The sequence below is a fragment of the Anas platyrhynchos genome, chromosome 5 (genome assembly GCF_047663525.1).
Source record: "Anas platyrhynchos isolate ZD024472 breed Pekin duck chromosome 5, IASCAAS_PekinDuck_T2T, whole genome shotgun sequence".
In the NCBI taxonomy this organism is placed as follows: Eukaryota; Metazoa; Chordata; class Aves; order Anseriformes; family Anatidae; genus Anas; species Anas platyrhynchos.
The window spans coordinates 28,326,335-28,345,891 of NC_092591.1; the positions used below are offsets into that span (position 1 = coordinate 28,326,335).

The 19,557-nt window shown below is 49.7% G+C and overlaps 1 protein-coding gene across 1 annotated transcript; it reads right to left on the reverse strand.

Moving 5' to 3' along the window:
• Positions 1–14,946: 14,946 nt before the first annotated feature.
• Positions 14,947–19,350, reverse strand: INS (insulin). Its single transcript, XM_021272534.4, has 3 exons — positions 19,078–19,350; positions 18,178–18,381; positions 14,947–15,124 (listed from the first exon to the last, which is right to left on the reverse strand). The coding sequence occupies exons 1-3, from the start codon at positions 19,160–19,162 to the stop codon at positions 14,988–14,990; spliced, it is 426 nt and encodes a 141-aa protein (XP_021128209.3). The 5' UTR covers positions 19,163–19,350; the 3' UTR covers positions 14,947–14,987.
• Positions 19,351–19,557: the final 207 nt, after the last annotated feature.

The window sequence follows — 19,557 nt, forward strand, 5'->3', positions numbered from 1 at the left end:
GAACTGTTTGAACAGAAGAGATTCATTGGCGACAGAGGATGTGATATATGTAAGGTCCCCGCACGAAATTGAAGTCAAAGAACTGGGAGTGGGAGAAATAATTCACCTGGGGCCCTCGGTCAGCGAGGAGCAAACAAGAGCGGAGGCAAGGCAGGTCTTCTCAGGGCTCCTGGTGGCTGCTGCAGGGTGGCTGGGTGGGTAGGGGGAAAGAGGGGTGGTCTAGGCATCAGCACAGGACCTCTTTTTGGCATGAGCAGGGTGAAAGGGAGGCTCTTGTAGCAACTCCTGCCCTGGTCTGCCGATGCCCTGAAGCATTCGTTGGACTCGGGTGCTCGGGAGAGAAGTTGGCAGATGCAAGCTAAGGACCCAGACAGTGCTGAGCACTGCAAAACTGGAGTTCTTTGGAGGTAAATTATTGCACCGTGCCAGAGGAATTTGTGACAGCGGTTAAAGGCACAGGTGTTTTCATCCGATTTATACAGAGGACAAACTTGCATTTTTGGCAGACCGGACAAGCTTGGTATTCCTGTAGCATCTTTTAAAACTCAACACGCTGTCTGCAGCTCGGCCAAAGCCAGGAGGGTGGGGGCTGGGTGCAGCAGAGGGTCAGAGCATCCCAGGGAGGGAGAGAAGTGTCTCCTTTCTCTCCACCAGCTGGGGAAGGCCGAACATCTCTTGGTCTTCCCTGGTTGCCAAAGAGGATGCTGGCGTGGCTAAAGACTTCCCAAAAGGGATGTTTGAGAAGGGTGGGATAGGGTAGATAAGAAAAAATGCTTGCCCTCTCCCTAGCATTTCTTTGCAGTGGGAGTCTGGAAGGCTCCAAGTTTTGTCTGATTATTCATGTCAAAAATGTGCAACAAATACAGTAGCAGAGAAGGAAGATGGGTCTGTGCCTATATTAACAGCTAAGCACATCACAATTTCCTGTTTTCCTTATTTTTTTTTCAAACCATTTCCATGGAAATGCTCACTGGAATGTCATAGGGAGGAAGAAGTCCAAGCCCCTGAAGGACCAATAGAAGCTCCAGCAGGTACGATTAGCTCTTCCCAGCGCCAGGGGATGAAGTTGGCTCTCCATAGCACTGTGCAAACACGGGGAATTATGTATTTCCTCCTGGGTCTGTCTGCAGAGCAAGTCCATATGCTGTCCTTGCACCAATTGTGCCTTGGTACAGCTCCTCAGAGAGCTTCCCCTCAGCCTCCCTGAAGACTTTCATCTTGGCCACATCCTCCTGCCTTCCCTGCTGGTGCAGCGCCCGTATTTCAGACCTGCTTTAGAGGCATGTGCTTTGGCTTCCCCTTCAATGCTCCCCAGAAAACCAGGCAGAGAACAATACCCTTCAGCGGGCTATTTTTCCAGGCGCAATGCAGGCGATGGCACTGGGTGGCACATTTTAGGATTTTAGGGAACAGATGCGGGGCCCTCATTGACTGTGGAGAGGTGGAGCAGTGCAGATACGTCTCTGTTGTGTAATTAATGGCCTTGGAAAAAAAAGAAAAAGAAAAAAAAAACAGCCTGTTGGCTAAGCCCGAATACCTCTGAGGGGTTCAGGAATCCCAGCTATGTATCTTTCAGGCGTTTCTTCCTCTGTTTTTTTTCCTTTTTTTTTTTTTTTTTTTCCCTTCGCATTGCTGCTGTGGTTCGGTGCAGGTCTTTGTTTGCAGCTCTCATTGTCTTGGGGCAAAGCATGGGGTGGGAGCATCCCAGGGCCTGAGTTTCCCATTTCAGGGACCTCCATGTCCACTAGCCCCAGCTGGGGCCACCCCATCACTGCTTCAGGCCCAGGGGCTTTTTGGGTAGAGAAATAGGTTGAAGGGGCAGTGAAGACCCCAGAAGGATGTCCTTGGGGTCAGGCTCCCATGGGCAGGTGGCTGTGGATTCAGGGAGAAGGAATAGCAAGGGGATTGTACATGGTTCCCATACCCCAAGTGCAGCCTCCCTCTGCCACCACTATGGGCAAGTCACTTCGCTTCCCATCATTTTGCATCCCCATCCATCAGATGGAGGCAAGAATACCTTTGCTTCCCTTTCCCTCTCTCCTTTAGGGGCTGGGACTGCCCCTGCTGATGCTCACAGCTCGCAGCAGTTGCATGGGAGTTTGCAATAAGGTCCCCATGGCCAGTGACTTGGGGGCACCCTGCTCCCACCCCATCCAGACCATGTTGCCCACACCACGGGTGATGGACACCCTTGTGGGGAGGCGAGAGGTGAGTGCTGAGCAGGGCAGATGATTTGTTTTCTGGTTTAACCAAAACACTCTCCCATAATCCTAACCCAAGAGGGGAGGCAATAGCACTTGGCAAACAAATTTACGCTAAGTGCACTTGGCTGGAAATGTTTATACACTCCGCTGCTGAAAAATACACCCGGCGCGGCGATAGTGCGGCACGGCGCCAGCAGAGCAGGGGCGGCCGCAGTGGGGATGCTGCGATGAGGTTCCAGTCAGCATGGGCTTGGGGCACAGGGAAAGGTGGCAGTGCTGGAGCCACCAGAATGGCCTGGCAGGAGGCTTTCCCCTTGGGATGGTGAGTTAAAGGATGGTGGTGTGCCCCTGAAGCTTGGAAGTGAGTGGGGATGGTTTGGGGAGAGGTGGGGGGAACTTTGGGCACATGGCAGCAGTTGGAACCATGCGTTCCCAAAAGCCTCACTGCTGTGGTCTTCTAGTGGCTATGTAACCTCCAAGGGCTTGTTCATAGATAGGGTTGGAATCTCCAAGGAGCATCATGGGGCAAATAGGTATGGTGTGATCCCGCAGGATGGGGGGAAGCTCTTTTGTGGTTGGGCTCCAGCAAGAAGGAAAGGTCTGTGGACAGAAAAGCGAGGGCTTTGTGGAAGTGCCAGTGCTCCTGGAGCAGGAGACCTCACAGCGTGCTTACCTCAGCTAATTGCTAATTACTAGGGGAGTAACCTCCCCCCCAAAACCATACATATAGCTTTTACAAAGAGCACACAGTGGGCTTACATAGCACGTGCGTATGCACACATGTATTTTTGGGCTGAGGGGGTAGAGCGTGCTAGGCTAAGTAGGTAGAGCCAAATGGCAGGTGACTCAAATGCCACCCCTATTTCTGGCCCCACTGTGGTGATGCCACTTGGGGTGACTCACAGGGTCTCTCCATGTCCCCATCTCTTCATCAGCTGGAGATAACTCCTACTGGGATATATTGGTCCTAGTGCGCTTCAGCATCTGGAAGATCCAAGGAGGAGTAATGCAAAGCACTTAGTGATATGGTGTAGTGGAGAATTTGTTAGTGTTAGGTCAGAGGTTGGACTAGGTGATCTTGGAGGTGTCTTCCAACCTAGATGATTCTGTGATTATGTGATTCTGTGAAAAGACAGGCATGATCCCGAACGCCTCCATACCTGCTGTGGGGCATGAGCCAGCTTCCCAGGAGAGGGCTGGGAAAGGTCTAAAGAAGTTTATGTTCCCTGTGTGTTTATGGAGGTGCAGGCTCTGGACAGGGTGGGCTTTGCTTGCCTTCAGCATTGAAGGTGCCAACCCCACCCCCAGCAGCCAGAGCGTGTGTGGCCAACACGTTCCCAGCCCTCCACGAAGGCAAAGGGTTAACGGAGCTCCCGAGGCAGGTGGGAGCGTGGGTCAGGCTGGGTGATATCGCAGACATGTTATTTGAAAAGCTAAGAAATTGTGGAATTCCTCACCTAATCCAACTTCCCCACAGTTTAAAGAAAGCTGCAGTGCGAGATACGGCTACATCCAAGGGAGACCCCCCACGAGCCTTTCCCTGCGTGAGCCCCATGTGTATATACACGCCATGAGCCACCTCCGGTCCCGCTGGGCTTCCAGCTGGGGCCAGTTTTGTCCTGGGAAAGCCCAGGAGATGCAGCGCTATGGGGAACCAAGTCCTCCTCTCCAGGGCACCAGTGCCCTGGCCATAAAATGCGCAGAGTTGTGTTCTGCCCAGCGGCTCTGAGAGCTGAGCAGCTGTTGGTGGTGAGTTCAATCAAAGCTGGTTTTAGCTGGAAAAAAAAAAAAAAAAAAAAAAAAAAAAAAAAAAAAAGGTTAAGGTTTTAATCTGGAAATTTTTACAAATGGAAAAAAAGGCAATGACTGAGAACACTTCCAGAAAAGATATTTTTTTTTTCCACGACGTTTCCTATCAGTTCTTTGTAAAAACCTGTTGGATGAATCAGTTGGAAAAAGTGTTACTTGCCAAAGGCAGGTGTTGGCAAAGAGGCTGGTCTTTTCTCAGGCATTGCTGCTGGGCTGCTGTTTGTCCTCCCTTGACCGTGGTGCCCCTTGTCCATCCTGAGCCATCCTGGGAGCCTCGGGGGGGCACATGAAGAAGATAAATGCGTTTTCTGCTGGGGGCCAGGCTGCCTGCTAGCTGATGCTTGCTGGAGGGCAGTGGGATCACGGTGCACTTCACCAGCTCTTGGATGTTCTCAGCTCCATGTAACACAATCAGCAGCTCGCTGTTACTGCCTCGTTAGAGGAATAAGCACAATAAAGGATGAGAAACTCGGTCAGTTTCCCTGATAGGGACGAAGGGATGAGCTCACTCTGGGAGTGGCTGGAGGGTTCCCAAGTATTTCGCACCCTACAGAGACGTTGGCACACCTGAGGCAGGGAGCCCTCAGCCCATCCTCTTGCAGACGTGTCCCTCCAGGGCTGGGACATGCTGCGGACTTCCAAGATAGAGGCTGCAGGGCTAAATGTTGCTTAACCCCACAAGAACCCCCCTTGATGCTTCAGCCTGCAAGAGCTGAAGGTGGTTTACCCGTCTGTAGGAGGTTCATCCACCTCCAGGGGGTTCACCCACCCCTGTGACATTGTGTGCTGTGCATGTCCCCACACCCTGCCTGGTCCCTCTGCCTTTGTTTGAGCTGAATGTGATGAGGGGCGTGCTGAAGGGCGTCCTGTTTGCACTGTTTATCCGCCAACTCTCAAGCTTTTCCTTCCAGCCCTGCCTTCAGCCCCACCTGACAGTTGCCAAAATTAGGGTTGGGAGCCATAAAGAGCAGGATGGAGGAAGCAAGTCCTCAGACCTCTTGTGTTAGCCAGAAAATAGTCACAACACTTACACAAACATTTGGTGAGACAGTATGAAAACCAATGGCAATAATGTCCCTGATTCTCACAGGCCCCAGTTTAGGGCATCCCTAGCTATGGGAGGTAGCTGTGGTGAGCACCGTGAATACCTGAACATGATCAGAGATTAACAAGTGTAATTACAGGCATGGCAATTGCATCCCTGTTGCAAATCTTCCTCTCTCTTTATTTTTTCCAGGTGGGTTTCGTGCTGAGCCATCCAAGTCCATCAGGTAGATCTTCAAGAAGGAGAAAATTTTTTATTTTTTTGGCCCAGAATTGAATTGCTTAGATTTTTTTTTTCCTTCTGCATTAAAGGCAACCATTTCAAATATGTACAGATCACACGGGTGTTTTTTAGTCAAAACAAGCACTGTAACCACAAGAGGTGCCAGACTGGAACAACCTCTTCTGAACTAATCTAATCCAAAGGAAAGAAAGAAAAAAAAATAAAAAAAAAAAAAGATGTTTTCCAGAGATAGATCGAATTCCATTGTCTCTGTGTATGATATAAGGAGAGAGAAAAATCTAGCAATGAATAGCATGCATCCCCTAAAAGTCCCTTTTAGGGGAATTAACTTACAACCCTGAGTTTCATCATTAGAGGAAGATTTGCCTGAGTCACCGGGGTATTTTAAGAGCTCCCATCCCAATTCCCGCTGAGCCCCCACCCCAGGTCCTGCCCCAAACCAGAGCCCTGCTGGGGAGGGCAGTATTCCCAGGGGATCCCCTGCACACCTCAATGCCACTGGGGGCACAAACCCCACTCTGGTGTACGATGCCTGGTTTACAGCCACTTTCTCCCACCTGCCACCACCCTCACCGTTCCCAGAGACCCACATGAAAGCAGCAACAGCACCATCGGGGTGTACAAAGTAGGAGATGACTCACTTGAAGCCTTTGCTCCCACCTTCAGGATGCTCTTCCATACCCAGATAGGAGTGATCTCCTGGGGAAGGGGGGTGGAATATGTCAGATGGATTTTATTTTTATTTTTTCTCAAAAGCTTTCGTTTAATCTAAACAACTGGCTTGGGATATTGGTGCTTGGCTTTTAAATGAAGTAATTTTAAAATTAAAGTTGTCTGGGTGTGATTCTGGTCTCAGGAGGGAAAACAGAGAAAAGGTGAAACCTTGAGCATCAGTGATTGGTATGATGTGGATGAAGACACCGCAGCAGGTTGTGGCAGGGAAGCAGTTTCCACCAACTTAGCAGGGTTTAGGTGGTGGTTCCTGCCCTTATAAAACTACCTGCAAGGCACAAGAACATTTCTAGTTCCCAAGTGCAGCAGGAGGACCATGCAGGCTGCAGCATCCCTGCACCCCAAACCTGGCCATCCCTGGGAAGGGGGGCAGGAGGTGGGAATTCTGGACAAGAAAAAACAAGTGTTGTCATCTCCATGCAAGAGAGAGCTCAAAGACACCCAAAAAGATACCTGCCTTTGGCTTTATCACAAGCACAGGCTGTGGGGAAGCGGCCTCCCAGCCGCAGCCTTGTTTTTCAGTAGGAGCTGCTGCCCCCAAAACCACTTCCCCCATGTTGCTTCTGCGCTCTGCAACCACCCTGCTGCAGTTTGCAACTTTGCCAGGGCAGAGATTGAGGCGTGCAAGCCCAGATCACGGCAGAGAGGGGAAGGAGGGCTCTGCAATGGAGGCACAGGAGCCAGAGCCAGAGCTGCTGTACTGAGAGGGCTCCCTCACGACATCTGTCAGTGCGTGGTGTGAACCCTGGTGTCCACATCTCCCCCAGGCTGCCCAAGGGAGAGAGAGGAGCCATCAGGTGAATGGTTTGTGAGGCAGGTTTTTTACACAGCAGAGGGGGGGGTGTCACCCCAGAGCACCCACTGCCACAGAGGTGGAAGTCTTCTCCTGGACCTGCCCCAGTCATCGCACCTGGCCCTCGGGTGTTCTTCATACAGCCAGTTTGCAGAAGGTGTCAGCATGTGCAGAGGACAGTACAGGCTAAAACTGATGGAAGCTTTAGAGAGCTGCTCATATCCAAATGAGCAGCTCTCTAAATCCATGACTAAATCTCAAATCCTGACTTGCTGGCATCTTGCTTGCTGCTTTGGAGACACCCATAACAAATAGCCCAAATAAGTCCCTGCCTGAACCCTTTTGCACCAATTTCTTTTTTCCCAGACTCTCTGAAGGTCTGCCAGGCTGCAGGCAAGACAGCCCCATGCTTTGGAGGAGTCACCCTCAGCACAGGCGGGCTGCTGCTCCCCACAGCTCTTGATGCAAGCGGTGCAAACCTGTGTCGACAGCCAAACCGCCCCACCGGGTAGGTGCCTCTCACCCCATAGAAGCAATCCTGCCCAAGTGGGACTAATATCACCTTCCAGCTCCTGTAACACATGTGACTGTGCATCACAAGAACCCTTCCCATGCCCACCACTTTGGTTTTGACCAAGTCTCTCTGAACCTTTTTTTTTTTTTTTTCTGGATAAGTGCAGCGAGCTTCTTTGCTCCCCGTAGAAAGGCAGGTTTCAGGCAGGTCAGGTCATTCCCTCTGCTCCTTCCTGCTCCTTCCTTGAGCTCCCTTTCATCCTTGATGTGCTTAGCGTTGAAAATGTGGCCCATTGTCTTTTATCAGGCTTTGCAAGGGGTGTTAATCCACCCGAGGCAGGAAGATGCCCTACAGACCCGGGGGGGGGGGGAGATCCCCCAAACGCCCCGCGCTCCGCTCTCCCCGCGGAGCCTCACTCCGCGGGCGGTTCCGTGGCATATTTATCTAATCCCCAGCAGGATCCCCTCGTGGGCTTGCCCTAACTCAATCCCACAGACACCTGGCTTCGTTACACAGCTCTCTAGCTCCCGGTCGGTACAGCGACAAGTTTCCAAATTGCTCATTTGTGCTTGAGGAGCCTTTGTTTAAAAACCTGGGGGATCCATGCAGTTAGGAGAGGACTGGGCACAAGCCTTTGCCTATGTGCATTTGGGTAACTCATTATAATTCTATTATTGTACATGAGCGGAGAGGTCCCCCCACCACTGAGGCACTTCATGGAGAATAGCTTAGACCCTTTTCCTAAGACGAGAGACTGTTACAGATCCAGCCAGCTCTTAAGTCTTTAAAATCTCTCGAGTCAGACAAATTGGCTACACGTTGCTCTGTTTGGCCTAAATTCAAACGAAGCTCTGCCTTAAGACACTGGTGGGCAGTTGTAAAAGCCCAAACACGGACCTGAATTAATGGAGAAGATTTCACCTGATGCCTTGGGGGATGCTCACCCCTGTACCTGAGGTCTCTAGGAATGTTCATGGCAGATCTGTGCCCCAACCTCCCACAGCTGAGCATCACCAGCCCAGACCCAGGGACAACCTTTGTTTCAGCTCCTATTGCTCAGGTCTGGGGTTTATGTATTTTCCTGGTGCTTCCCAAGCTGTCCCAGTCTGAAACTCTGAGCACTCCCTCTGCTGGCTAAAATATCATTTCATAATCACTCACTAGGGCTCATTTGCACTGGAAAGACATAGGAGGAGAGCAAACCCTCCCCAGTGCAGGTGCGTCTTAGGGGACATGCTGCAACGGGGACACCAGTGCCACTGTCCCTGCTGGTGGGGCAGGACAGCACCAGCAAAAGGTCCAACCTAGACCCGGCCTGAACTGAAGCTCCCTGACATGATTTCCAAATACAAAGTGTATAACCCCAAATATCTGCACGACAGAGAACCAAACAGCACAATGCTTGCAGGATGGGTGCTGGTGGTCACCTTCCCTTCTTCATCCTTTCAAGGTCCCAGGATTTGGGCACCTTGTGAGCAGTAGTATGGTGGAGGGAAATGGCCCAGCTTTATTTGACATGTTAATATTCATATTCAATATATACATCTATGCTCTGGAAGTCCTTCGGTGCCAGGGTGAGGTGGAAACACCCAGGGTTTTATTCGGGGCTGCTGTTATTGTGGACCTAGGCTTAGGTATGCACAAAAGGGGATACCTGGCTCAGAACCACATGCCTATCCAACCCCAAACACTCCATAGATATGTGCAGCATCCAAGGAAATACCAGGCAGGAAAAAATTCCCCAGAGCATGTGATTTCTTGCACCGCAGGGTGGACAGTGAGCCAGCAGTTAGGGTGCTGGGAAGTGCACACTGGAAAATGTGCAGCAGGGAGCACCTTGGCATGAGGGACATCCTCGCTTGGTGTTTCACCAAAATATGGGTTTATGCTGGAGCAGAGCTGATGGATTTTGTTTATAAACCTGAACTTCCTCTCTAGTGAAGAAAAAAACAACTTTACATAGAGACCAGAGCAAGAGCAGCAGCAACCCAACTCATCAGGACTCAAGGTGCCTGCAAGGGCTAGTAGACCACGGTGCCATCAGCCAGGCCACATCGGGGCCAGCATCCCCACCAGGAGCAGCCCATGGGGTGATGACCTTGATGCAACTTCTTGCTTCAACATCACATACTGAGCCCCAGCAGGTTTTTCTCCAACACCTTGCATCGTCTGTATTTATTCTTTCACCCCATAATTTGTGGGTGTCCCTGGTGCCCGTGGCTGCTTGCCGTGTCCCAGGCAGGGATGCAGGCTCCAGATGCGGGCTGCCCTGTGCTTCATCCCCTGGCAGCCTCGGGGACTGCAGGAGGAGGGAAAACCATGGCAGGGATCCTGCTTTAACAGATTCCCAGCATTTTTGTGGTGCCCTATTTTGGTGACAAAGCCACGGGTAATTGCTGCTCTCTGGACAGATATGTGAAACCTCAGGATCTTTTCCAGGTCGTGAGGACTGTGAAGTCCAAGAGGACAGATGAATTCCTCGGGAAAGGCTCCAGAGACCAAAGTCGCTTTACAGAGAAATTGGGATACAAATAGCCTTTTTGGAGATGAAGAAGGTGCAGTGATGCAAGGTTAGCCAGGGCCAATGTAAATGTCTTGAAAGTTGCTCCCAGTCCTCCGTTCTTAAATGGGATGCACAGCCAGAGCAACGACCCCGAGCATCTCTGCACAGGGTGAGGATTAAGGGGAAGCATCTCAAGAATGATATCAGGAGGGTCTGCAGTTAAAACCATGAGGAAAAATTGGGCATGACATCAGCACTCAGTGTCACTCGGTGTCCCCGTGGTGAGGTCAGGGATCTCACAGAAGCAGAGGAGATTTTGGAGAAGTGCTTCCCGCTTATTTCTCATTTTTCTTTTTGAGTCTGAATTTTTTTATTTCAAGGCAAAGGTTCAGCATTTGGAAAAGCATGCCCACTCTTAGCTTGCAGACATTTAAAAAGTGACCAAAAAAAGCAATTTGACTGCAGTTTTCACAACACAGGTGATTTTATTAGGAGTGGGTCAACCCCTGAGCTGCTTCACTGTGATTTAACTCACCACTGAAATTAGCAGAAGCCCAGGAGCCAAGAGAGCATTTATCAGAGATAATTTTTAAAAATCTCACCCAACAATCAATGCCAAGTAGGAAAAGCTGTAAGGTTGGGTGTGCAAATCCTGCCTGCAGGCACATCTGCAACCTCCAAAACGGATGAGCTTTCCGATTAGTGGAAAAAAGGGCAAAAAGGGTAGAAATTTTTCCATTGAAACTTCCACAGAATGGTTTATCGTCAACATGGGGCGGGTGGTGTCATTTATATTTGATTTTCCGTTTTCTGATTAGAAAAGAGGAAGCCGTGCTGTTTTCCGACAAAAAGTTACATTTCAGAAGTTGGCAGTTCTGTAAAATAGCCTCCCCCCAAAAAAGAAATCCACCATTAAAAGGCCAAACGACAACAACCTGGAAATCAAAAGCCAAATTTGTTTCCGTTACCCATTTTCTTCCAAAATGGGAAAACATTTCATGGGAAATTTTAGTGAGAGCAACCAGGCACATCCTGGAAATCCTGGCATTTGCCACACATAAAAATAAGTTAAATAAAGTCATATTTTGGCCTGTTTTTTCAGGCAAAGAAAGGAGCTCAGGGGAGCCCTGTCCACCTCACTGAAGCTGGCTAGGGATGGAGGGAAAGGATTAAGGCCCAGATCATTTCCTTGTGCGCTCCTATGGGCTTGCTTAGCTTCCCGTTATTGTCCCGGGTCTGCTCCCACCCGTGCTGCCCAAGGGGTTTGGGGGGGGACGTGGGACCCAGCCTGGCATCGGGCTCGGAAAATACTGGCTGCCTTCCTTAGGAATCATTCACTCAGAGACAATGAGCTGGCAGCGGCTTTCCAGATCAATTTATAGCTGACCTAAAGCTTTCTTCCTGCGGGGGGTGAAAGGAGAAGGAGAGGTGTTTTTCTTTGGCCAGAATGGGTGTCTTTGGTGAGGTCAAACTAAATCGGAGAGAATTTAGGTATAATCTAGCTATTTCTTACACTAAATGAATTTGTGAGTTTGCAGGGTGATAAAGAATGTTCTTCTATCCCGGAAAAGGAAATAATACAGCCAGATTAGCTCCGGGAAAGTGGCAGCCTTGCTTTCCTCTCCAGATAAGCTGGAGCAGCGCAGCCCAGCCTGCCACCCAAAGGATGCTGCCAGCCACCCGGGCACTGCCCCCAGCCACCATACACCCACACTCTGCCCGGATCCATTCCCATTTCCACAGAAATCGCTCCCCTTTCCTTGAAACCAGAGCCCAAGTCAGGAAGGGTTCAGGAAAAGGGGGCAACTCCAGGCCTTTCTTTTCTGGGCAGCGTTAACAACACCGCAGCCCAAAGAATTTGTCTTGCAATCCCCTCTGCGGCTCAGCTTTCAATTCTCTATTCAACCAGCATGAATGAAGCGAAGCCTTTATTTGCATTCTCTTCAAATTGCCCTCCACCACTAGCATGAGACCTCTGGAAGTTTGTTGCAAGGAGCAGAGGAGCCAAGATATTTTAGCCGGGCATGATGCCCCACCGCTAACGCAAAATAAAAAAATAAATAAAAAAAATAAATCACTTCAAAGCAACTGCTGAGTCAGAATAAACGGGGCTTGGATGTGTTCGCTTCCCAAAGATCACAATGCAAAGCCCCGGCGGGAGGAGCAGGGAGGGAGGTCAATGGAAGCGGCATTCCCTGTCCCTGAGTCACTTCTCCTTCAGGAATTCAGATCTGGCATCTCCCCAGCATGTCTGTGAGCAGGGAATTGCCTCCTTCCTAGCAGAGAGGGGCTTTATAAAGAAATCCTGCAGAGAGGGGCACCCCACACTGCTGCCCATCCTCAGTTTTGGGGGTGAAGGGCTCTCGGCAGCCCAAGCCAGCCGACAGCATCATGTTTTCAAGCTGTGTGCTCCGGTGTAGGATGTCACCTAGGGTTGCCTTCAGGCTTCCTTCCCCGGTGTGGCAGAAAAATAGGGGAAAAAACACCTTTGTTCTCCTTTGGCCTTCACCTCTCTGCCACTCTTAAAAAGCAAAGACCTGGCCCTGTCCAAGACCTTTATGTTATTTTCAGTTCTTGAAAGCAAGCTGTGCTAAGAAAGATTTTTTATTTGTGATCTTCTCTGGTTTTTAAATCAGTGCAGTATTTCTCCTGCGCCTCCCACCATACATCACACGCAGGACAGCTCTTGCTTTGGGGATGAAGGGAGCAAGGGACCTGCTGTCTCCTCCTCCCAGGATGCACAAAGGTTGGGGAACAGTGGGGAAGGGCCACTGGCTGCCATCACAGAGGGATCAGCAGGTGGGCACTCAGTGTGTCCAACCCCAATCCCACCCAACACCCGAACCCGCTGAGAAAACATCAGGCAGCGTCTTTCAGCTGGTCCTACCCCATCTTCATATTTCGAAACAATTCCCACTCTACATTTGCTCAAACCTCCAGCAATTTTTCAGTGGAAGGAGAAGAGTCCACCCCAGGGTAGCCCAGAGCCTGGTGGTTTAGTGCATGGTCTTGGGCAATCGGGCATGGAGGATGAAATCCCCGCAATGATGCCAGCAGAGAGGGCACCTGCACCTCCCACGGTCCGGCTTGGTGCCCAAACCACCCTTCCTCCCGTCTAATCCAGCCTTGCTAAAACTGGTCCAGTCCTGCGGGAAGTGCTGATGTTGATGAATCAACATTTTCCAGTGAAAAACGTGGCATTTGCAGTTTCCCAACCAGTCCTAATTGAGAGCCTTCAGAAAAAAAGCAAACAAACAAGCAAGCAAACCAAACAATGGCAGAGGGCAGGGAATGAGCTGTGCATCTCCAACCAGCTGTGCTTGATGGAGCATCACTACTGGGGCCCCTGCGGCAGCATCCAAAGCTCATCCTTTTGCAATTTCTTTCTAGGGGAAGATATTTTTGGCTTAGCAGAACCATTTGGTAAAAAGGGTGCTTCAAGTTTCCTGCACCTGTTTTGTTTTGTTTTGTTTTGTTATTTGTTTTTTTCAAGTGTGTAGAGCATAGGTTCGCGCTACAGTCAGGGTCCCCACTACCTATTTTAGATGTGTCTCAAATTATCAGCAGTTTGTAGAGGCAAACATTTCACTAAAATGGATAAGTTGTGGTGATTCTTGGCAGGTTTTCTGGCTGTATGTAGCTAGTGTAGGTTTCTGAGCTTCCAAGCACTGTGTCTGCAGGCAGTTGGAGGCCCCAGGCTCTGGGGTCTGAGCCTCCTGCATAGACAGCTACCATCTGAAATGTAAAGTGTTGGTAGAAAGGAAGTCTCTCTTTTTGTCTTGTCCAGCCAAGTATTTGTGCTAGCAAGTCTCAGCCTCATTGTAGAAGAACCTATCTGCTTACCCGTCTTCTACAGACCCTGGCTGCTGAGTCAAAAATCTTGGTCCTAGGTGATGCGGAACAAGTCCAGGTGGCTTCACCAAGCCTTGGGTTTTCAGCTGTGGTGGGGAGCAATGCCTCATGAGGAAGATCTTGGATCTGCTTCTCTTGGATGTGCTTTCCCCTCACACCGTGCAAATGGAACCAGCCACAGCTCCTCTTCCCTGACTATGGGCTCAAGGTGACTTCTCACTGGGATGGATGTGCAAAAATTTGGGATTGTGGGTGCAAAAACAGGAGAGAAAGGCACTGGCCCAGCAGCATGTGTTAGCATCTCAATAATGCTGTTACTCTGACTGCCTGGAGGTGCTTTGGTTCTGGCAAATTTCAGGGCTGCTGCAAATATCTTATTAAATGAGAAATGAAAATCGTGGTGTGAAGCGATTGTTGGCAGCAAGGGAGAGCAGAAGGCAGTCAGGAAGGGCAAGCATCTGGTCCAGGACCGGTACACTCAAAGCACAGCCCCGAGCATCAACAGTGATGGATGCTGCGCTGGCGGCAGACAGCTCAGGGAAACTCTTCTTGGCTAAAATCTGTTTTCTGCATCTGATTTGTCAAATACTTATGAATAACAAGCACGTCCCACAGTAAAAATTCTGCCTGCGCCTCTGACAAACAGCATGGAGAATGGGACACACTTTCTAAATTGGTTGTGGCACTTGGCCATGATTTTTCTGGGTACAGTTAATAGGTGACTTAATTCTTTACTTAATCGGGACTGTTTCCGTTACACAGCTGAGGAAGTTCAGTCTCCCGGCTGCCTCTCTATATTTGGACTCTGAACTGCAGGAAGCTGACCAGTGTGATGTTTCCATGCAAATTACCCAGTAATGTTTCCCTAGAAAGAAAAGTCTTATTCAAGGCTTTCTGCCCCTTCCTCTTTGTCCGCCCATGCACTGAGGGTGCTCTGTGTACCCCCCTTGGCTGCGTAGCCCCCTTGCCTCCCTCCCAGCCCCTTCATCTGGGTGGCAGAAGCCGAGTGTTAAGTGATGGGTGGCTCTGGGACTTTTTAAAACTGCCTTTTCCAAGCACAGACCACCAGCCTGAAAGTAAATGGTTGGGCCCCTCCCCAGGACATGGACATGTGAACCATTGACACAGGAATCGTGGACACACAAACCACGGATGCACGAACCACGGGCACACCGACTATGGACACACAGCGCAGCCCATGGACACACAAACTGACACAACAGATCCACAAGGTTTATTCAGTTGCTTTGAAGGTGCAATAGTGTAAGTGCATGTCTCTGCCAGCCTCTCAGCTAGTTGCAGTAGTTTTCCAGTTGGTAGAGGGAGCACGGGTTTTCACAGCATTGCTCAACGATGCCTCGCTTGACTTTCTGGTATTCCTCATGCTGGAACGGCAGCTCTCCCACCTCGCCATGCAGGGGACCGTTCACTGCCAGGGGAGAAAAATATAAGCCATACAGTATTCATCATATGTCAGCCCTGGCTGTTGAGCCCCATGGAAACCCCTTTTTCAGACACCAGACTTGTAAGCAGAGAGCTGGCTGGGAAGTGGGGAGGCAGTTGCAAGCTTTTCCCCAAGCTGATGTGCTCAGAGCACCTTCCGGTTCTCAGTTTCCTCTCCCAAAGTAACCCCATGGTGCACAAAAGGAACCAAATGGAGTGGGTATCGGTGCTGTGACAGACCCAGGGGTACAGGGTCTTTACTGAGGCAAGTGTGTGGAGAGGAGGAAAAATCCTGCACACTCTCTGGGGTGAGCAGCTAGTAAATAAGCTGGTGGTTGGTCTACTCCAAGTGACAAACCTGAAAACCTGTGGGCAGAGCTATCCAGGAGTCCAGTGAAAATACAGAAAATGGCAAATAAAACAGTGATTTTTCCTCTAGGAAGAAAAAAAAAACTAACAACCAGAAGAAAGTGCCTGGAAAGCGAGACTACGATGTGGTTTCTAGGTCAGCATGAAAGTATAGCTCGAGACACAAAATCCCCAAGCCCCCAAAGCGTGATACAATGAACGAGGCACAAGAGTAACAAGAAATCATTATGCTAGCTTGCTAAAGGGAAAACTTAGAAAAGATTTAGTCCAGCATTAAGTAGAAGAGGAAATAGCTAGTCAATGTTTTGTGATTTATCTCATCCTTCAAGCCAGCTACAAGCAGACTGTGAACACAACCAGCTCATGTGACAAAGAGGTGGTGGCTCAGGCAAAAGTCATAGAAAAAGAGGTAGGAACTCCTCAGATACTTTCAGACAGGTTGGGCATGATGAAATTCTCCATGCAATATTTACAGAATTGGCTAACTTCTGACCCAGTCATGATGGTCTTCAGTACCCATCTTCTCACACTACAGCTGTAAGATAATAGGTCCTGGCCCCTTCTAGGTATCAACAGCATGTTCAAGGGCAGCTCTCCAGAGTGCCTCATCCCACCTGCCTGAGACTTTGCACATCTTGCCATTGTGCTTAACTGAATAAACCCAGGTTGTGTTGCTCTGTGTCTTCTGATTTCCATCTTCTGAAAGCAGCCTTTGCAACAGCTGGCTGGCTACGGGACAGGGCTGGTGGTGGCAGGTACGTGCAAGTGGTGGAGATGTCTGCCCTGGGAGAAGCAGCTGTACTTCCCAGCCATGAGAAGGGCCGTGCTCCCTGTGCAGTGCTCACACTCCCAGCTTCCACCTCTGAAGCCCCACACCTGCACCTCTCAGTGGCCACAACGCTGGGTAGAGGCAGCACTTCCAGCAGGTCCCTGCATGGCACACTGCTCCCCACACCATTCCTTGGTGGCAGCTCAGGAAAGGGATTAGCAGCAGACAGAGAGCAGAGGAGTTGTGTTTTTCAGTGCCCTGCCTCTCTTTTGCAATCTGTTTCCAATTTTGCAGTTTAGCTGCTGATAGGAGTCATTTGCTCTCTGCTTGCAGCTCCTCTGACGCTCAGGCTGGATCACAAGTGAACATGAGAAGCACAGGACAGGCTGTTTCCCTGAAGCGAAAAGTTCAGACAAAGTGTTTGAGACAAGTTTAGGAGTTTGCAGAGCTCGTCGGAGGCTGGTAGCTTCCAGAGCCAGATCAGAAACGCCTGCCTGGGTAGGAATGAGCCCAGCTCGTCTGGGGGCAGGGCAGGTAGCAGGGAGCTGAGTAGCTCTGAGCTGATAAAAGTGTTTCCTGTGTTACCGATTTACAGAACAACTGCTCTGCTGAAACAAAAGGCAAAGCGAGGAAACCAACCTACCGCATTTCTGTGGGGGCTGCAGAATGTCAGCTTTTTGTCTTCTTAATCTGCTGTACAAAATAAGGTAAAGATGGACACTGGCTCCATCACAACCTGCTCTGGCTAATCCATTTACCACCGTGAAATAAGAAACAATATAAAGCGGTGGGGGGCTGCAAGCCTGTTGAAGGGCAAGATTAGTACTCAAAATTACCTTGGAAACTATAGAAACCCTCTGAAAAGATGGGATGCTGCTCAGCAAGAAATGGGGAAGATGCTAGAGGAATGCAGGAAGGCTGCATTGCGCACCCAGGATGAGGAGTAGGCCATGGTGGACCACCAGGTAGTGGTCCTTCAGGGGCTGAAGATCCATATGGCTGGTGGCCAAGGGGGACTAGTCTCTATCGATCACCAGCACGTTGCTGCTTTGGAAAAGACAAACCCTGTGTAGGAATGTGGTGTGGAAAACATGCAATATCATTCTGTTCACTTGCTCACTCTGCTTGGCGCTGACCAAGCCTCACCTGGAGTCCTCTGTGCTTCTCCAGACATCGCCATTAAGTAAGGTTATGGACCAAATGCAGAACAATTTGCATGACAGAGTCCTAGAATATATGCCCTGGGAAGGCAGTCTGGGAGTGTCAAAGAGCAGGTTAAAACTAGACATGGAAATAATCTTTAAATAGTTTAAAAAGCACCCATTAGGAATAAATTAGTATTCTTCCCTGTGTCTGCTATGCAGAAGACAAGAAATAATTGACAGCAAGAGATATTCAGGTTAGATATTAGGAAGCAACATTCAAGAAGAAAATCAATTAAGCATAGGAATGGACAGTTTCAGAAGGCAGGAGGTTTTTATGACAATACTCAACAAGAGTGGTTCATGAATAGGGTGGAGACAAGTGCCCCTGTCTTGGTACAGAAGGAGGCTCCTTGGGTTCCTTCTGCCTTTATTTTCCATGGTCACTCCCAGGCCAGTGTAATGCCCTACACGGGTTGGGATGTTGCTGTTCTCAGCCTCTCTCTTCCAAAAGAGAAGCAGAAAAGTTTGAGCTTTGACTGACAATTCCTTCTGCCTCATAAATCGTCTCCCCCTGCCTGCCCTGCCAGCTGCCTTTTTAACCTGAAGATCTTTTCATTGGCAATACGACGCTGCTGGTATGTCAAAGGTATTCCTGGCATTCCCCATCAAGGACATTCCTGGTGTCACCGTCAAAGATAGGTGTCTCCCTTTTGTATCACATAGCATACAGACACAGTCATGGTCGATCTGACTTACCTAGAGGCTGCTCAACGTCCCGCCGGGTTTTGGGGGAGTAGAAGAAACCCCGCTCCCCACACACCAGGTAGAGAGCCTCAACCAAGTGGGAGCCACAGAGGTGCTGGTTGGCAGCTGCGTGGCTGATCCCAGGGCCAGAAAGAGCAAGAAGGGCCAGGAGAGGCAGCGACCGGATCCAGAGAGCCATGGTAAGGAGGATGAGGCCTAGGGGTAAGAAGCAGAGCAGACACAGGGTGGGCTACAAGGGAGAAATAAGTTGTCATCAACTATCTTATGCCCTTTAGCTCCTTTGGACCTCCTAAAGAGGGAAGGAGAGCTTTATGCATCAGGCCCAGGAAGTCAGAGTAAATGCTGATTACAAGTAGAAGTCCATCTCCAGCCACCTGCTCTCACCATTCCTGACCTCCTTGCTGTCTCCTCCTAGAGAGGAGCCAAACTAGACCCCAACACCCATGTATGGGGTGGCCTTTCATAACACAGCCTTCATGGGCATTTAAATGCGTAGGGTTAAAATACATGGGCTTTTTCTAGCCAGTGCCTGTGTACACAGGCTCTGAGGCTGCAGTGCAAGCACCAATCTTGGACAGAAGAGCTCTGGAAAAAAAGAGTTCAGCCCGGAATAGGGGCATTTGTTTGGGAAGAGTCATCTTGCCAAGCCCTGTGTTGCACCTACTCAGGAGAGCAGAGATCAGCAGACACTTTCAGAGGAGAAACCCACTCTGCCAAGTCAGAAGGGGCTGTTCTTTATGCTGTCCCAAAAACAGCACAACTTGCTCACAGATCTGAGGAGACCTCATTTTCCTGGACTAGCAAGCCAGCACTTGTCAGTGGCTGCTACATCCACTAAAGAAAGCAGATGCACACCCAGCTAGAAGCTAGACAGGAGGCAATCAGACTTACCTAAAGACGAGGCAGCAAGCGATGGAGAGAAGTTTGCTCCTGGAGATGAAGACCGTTTGGTGGTAGTTTCCCCATTCTTTCCCATATTTATATGCTTTACATTAGCCCAAGTGACACAGGGGCTAGTACAAGCCCCACCTTCTCAGTGACGCTCCAGCCAAAATGTTTGCTGCTTGTGCACATTAATTTCCCTCAATATGGCATCAACAGGTCTTTAGGTAAGTTAAGACAGAAGCAACAGTTTGCAGTTTCCATCTCATTTCAGCTGACCTGTTTTTGTTTCCCTGAAGCTCTGTCCTGAGCCATCAGCGACCCTTTTAGCAGGAGATAATGGCGCTATTACAGCTGCAATGATTACTAATGACACTAATGCTGGCAATAGGCACTGCTGGCATTGGGGTGGCCAACAGCTGTTTCTGAAATGTAAAATTAAAGGCAAACAGGTTAATATGTTTGATTAATATCCCCTTGGAAAGTATG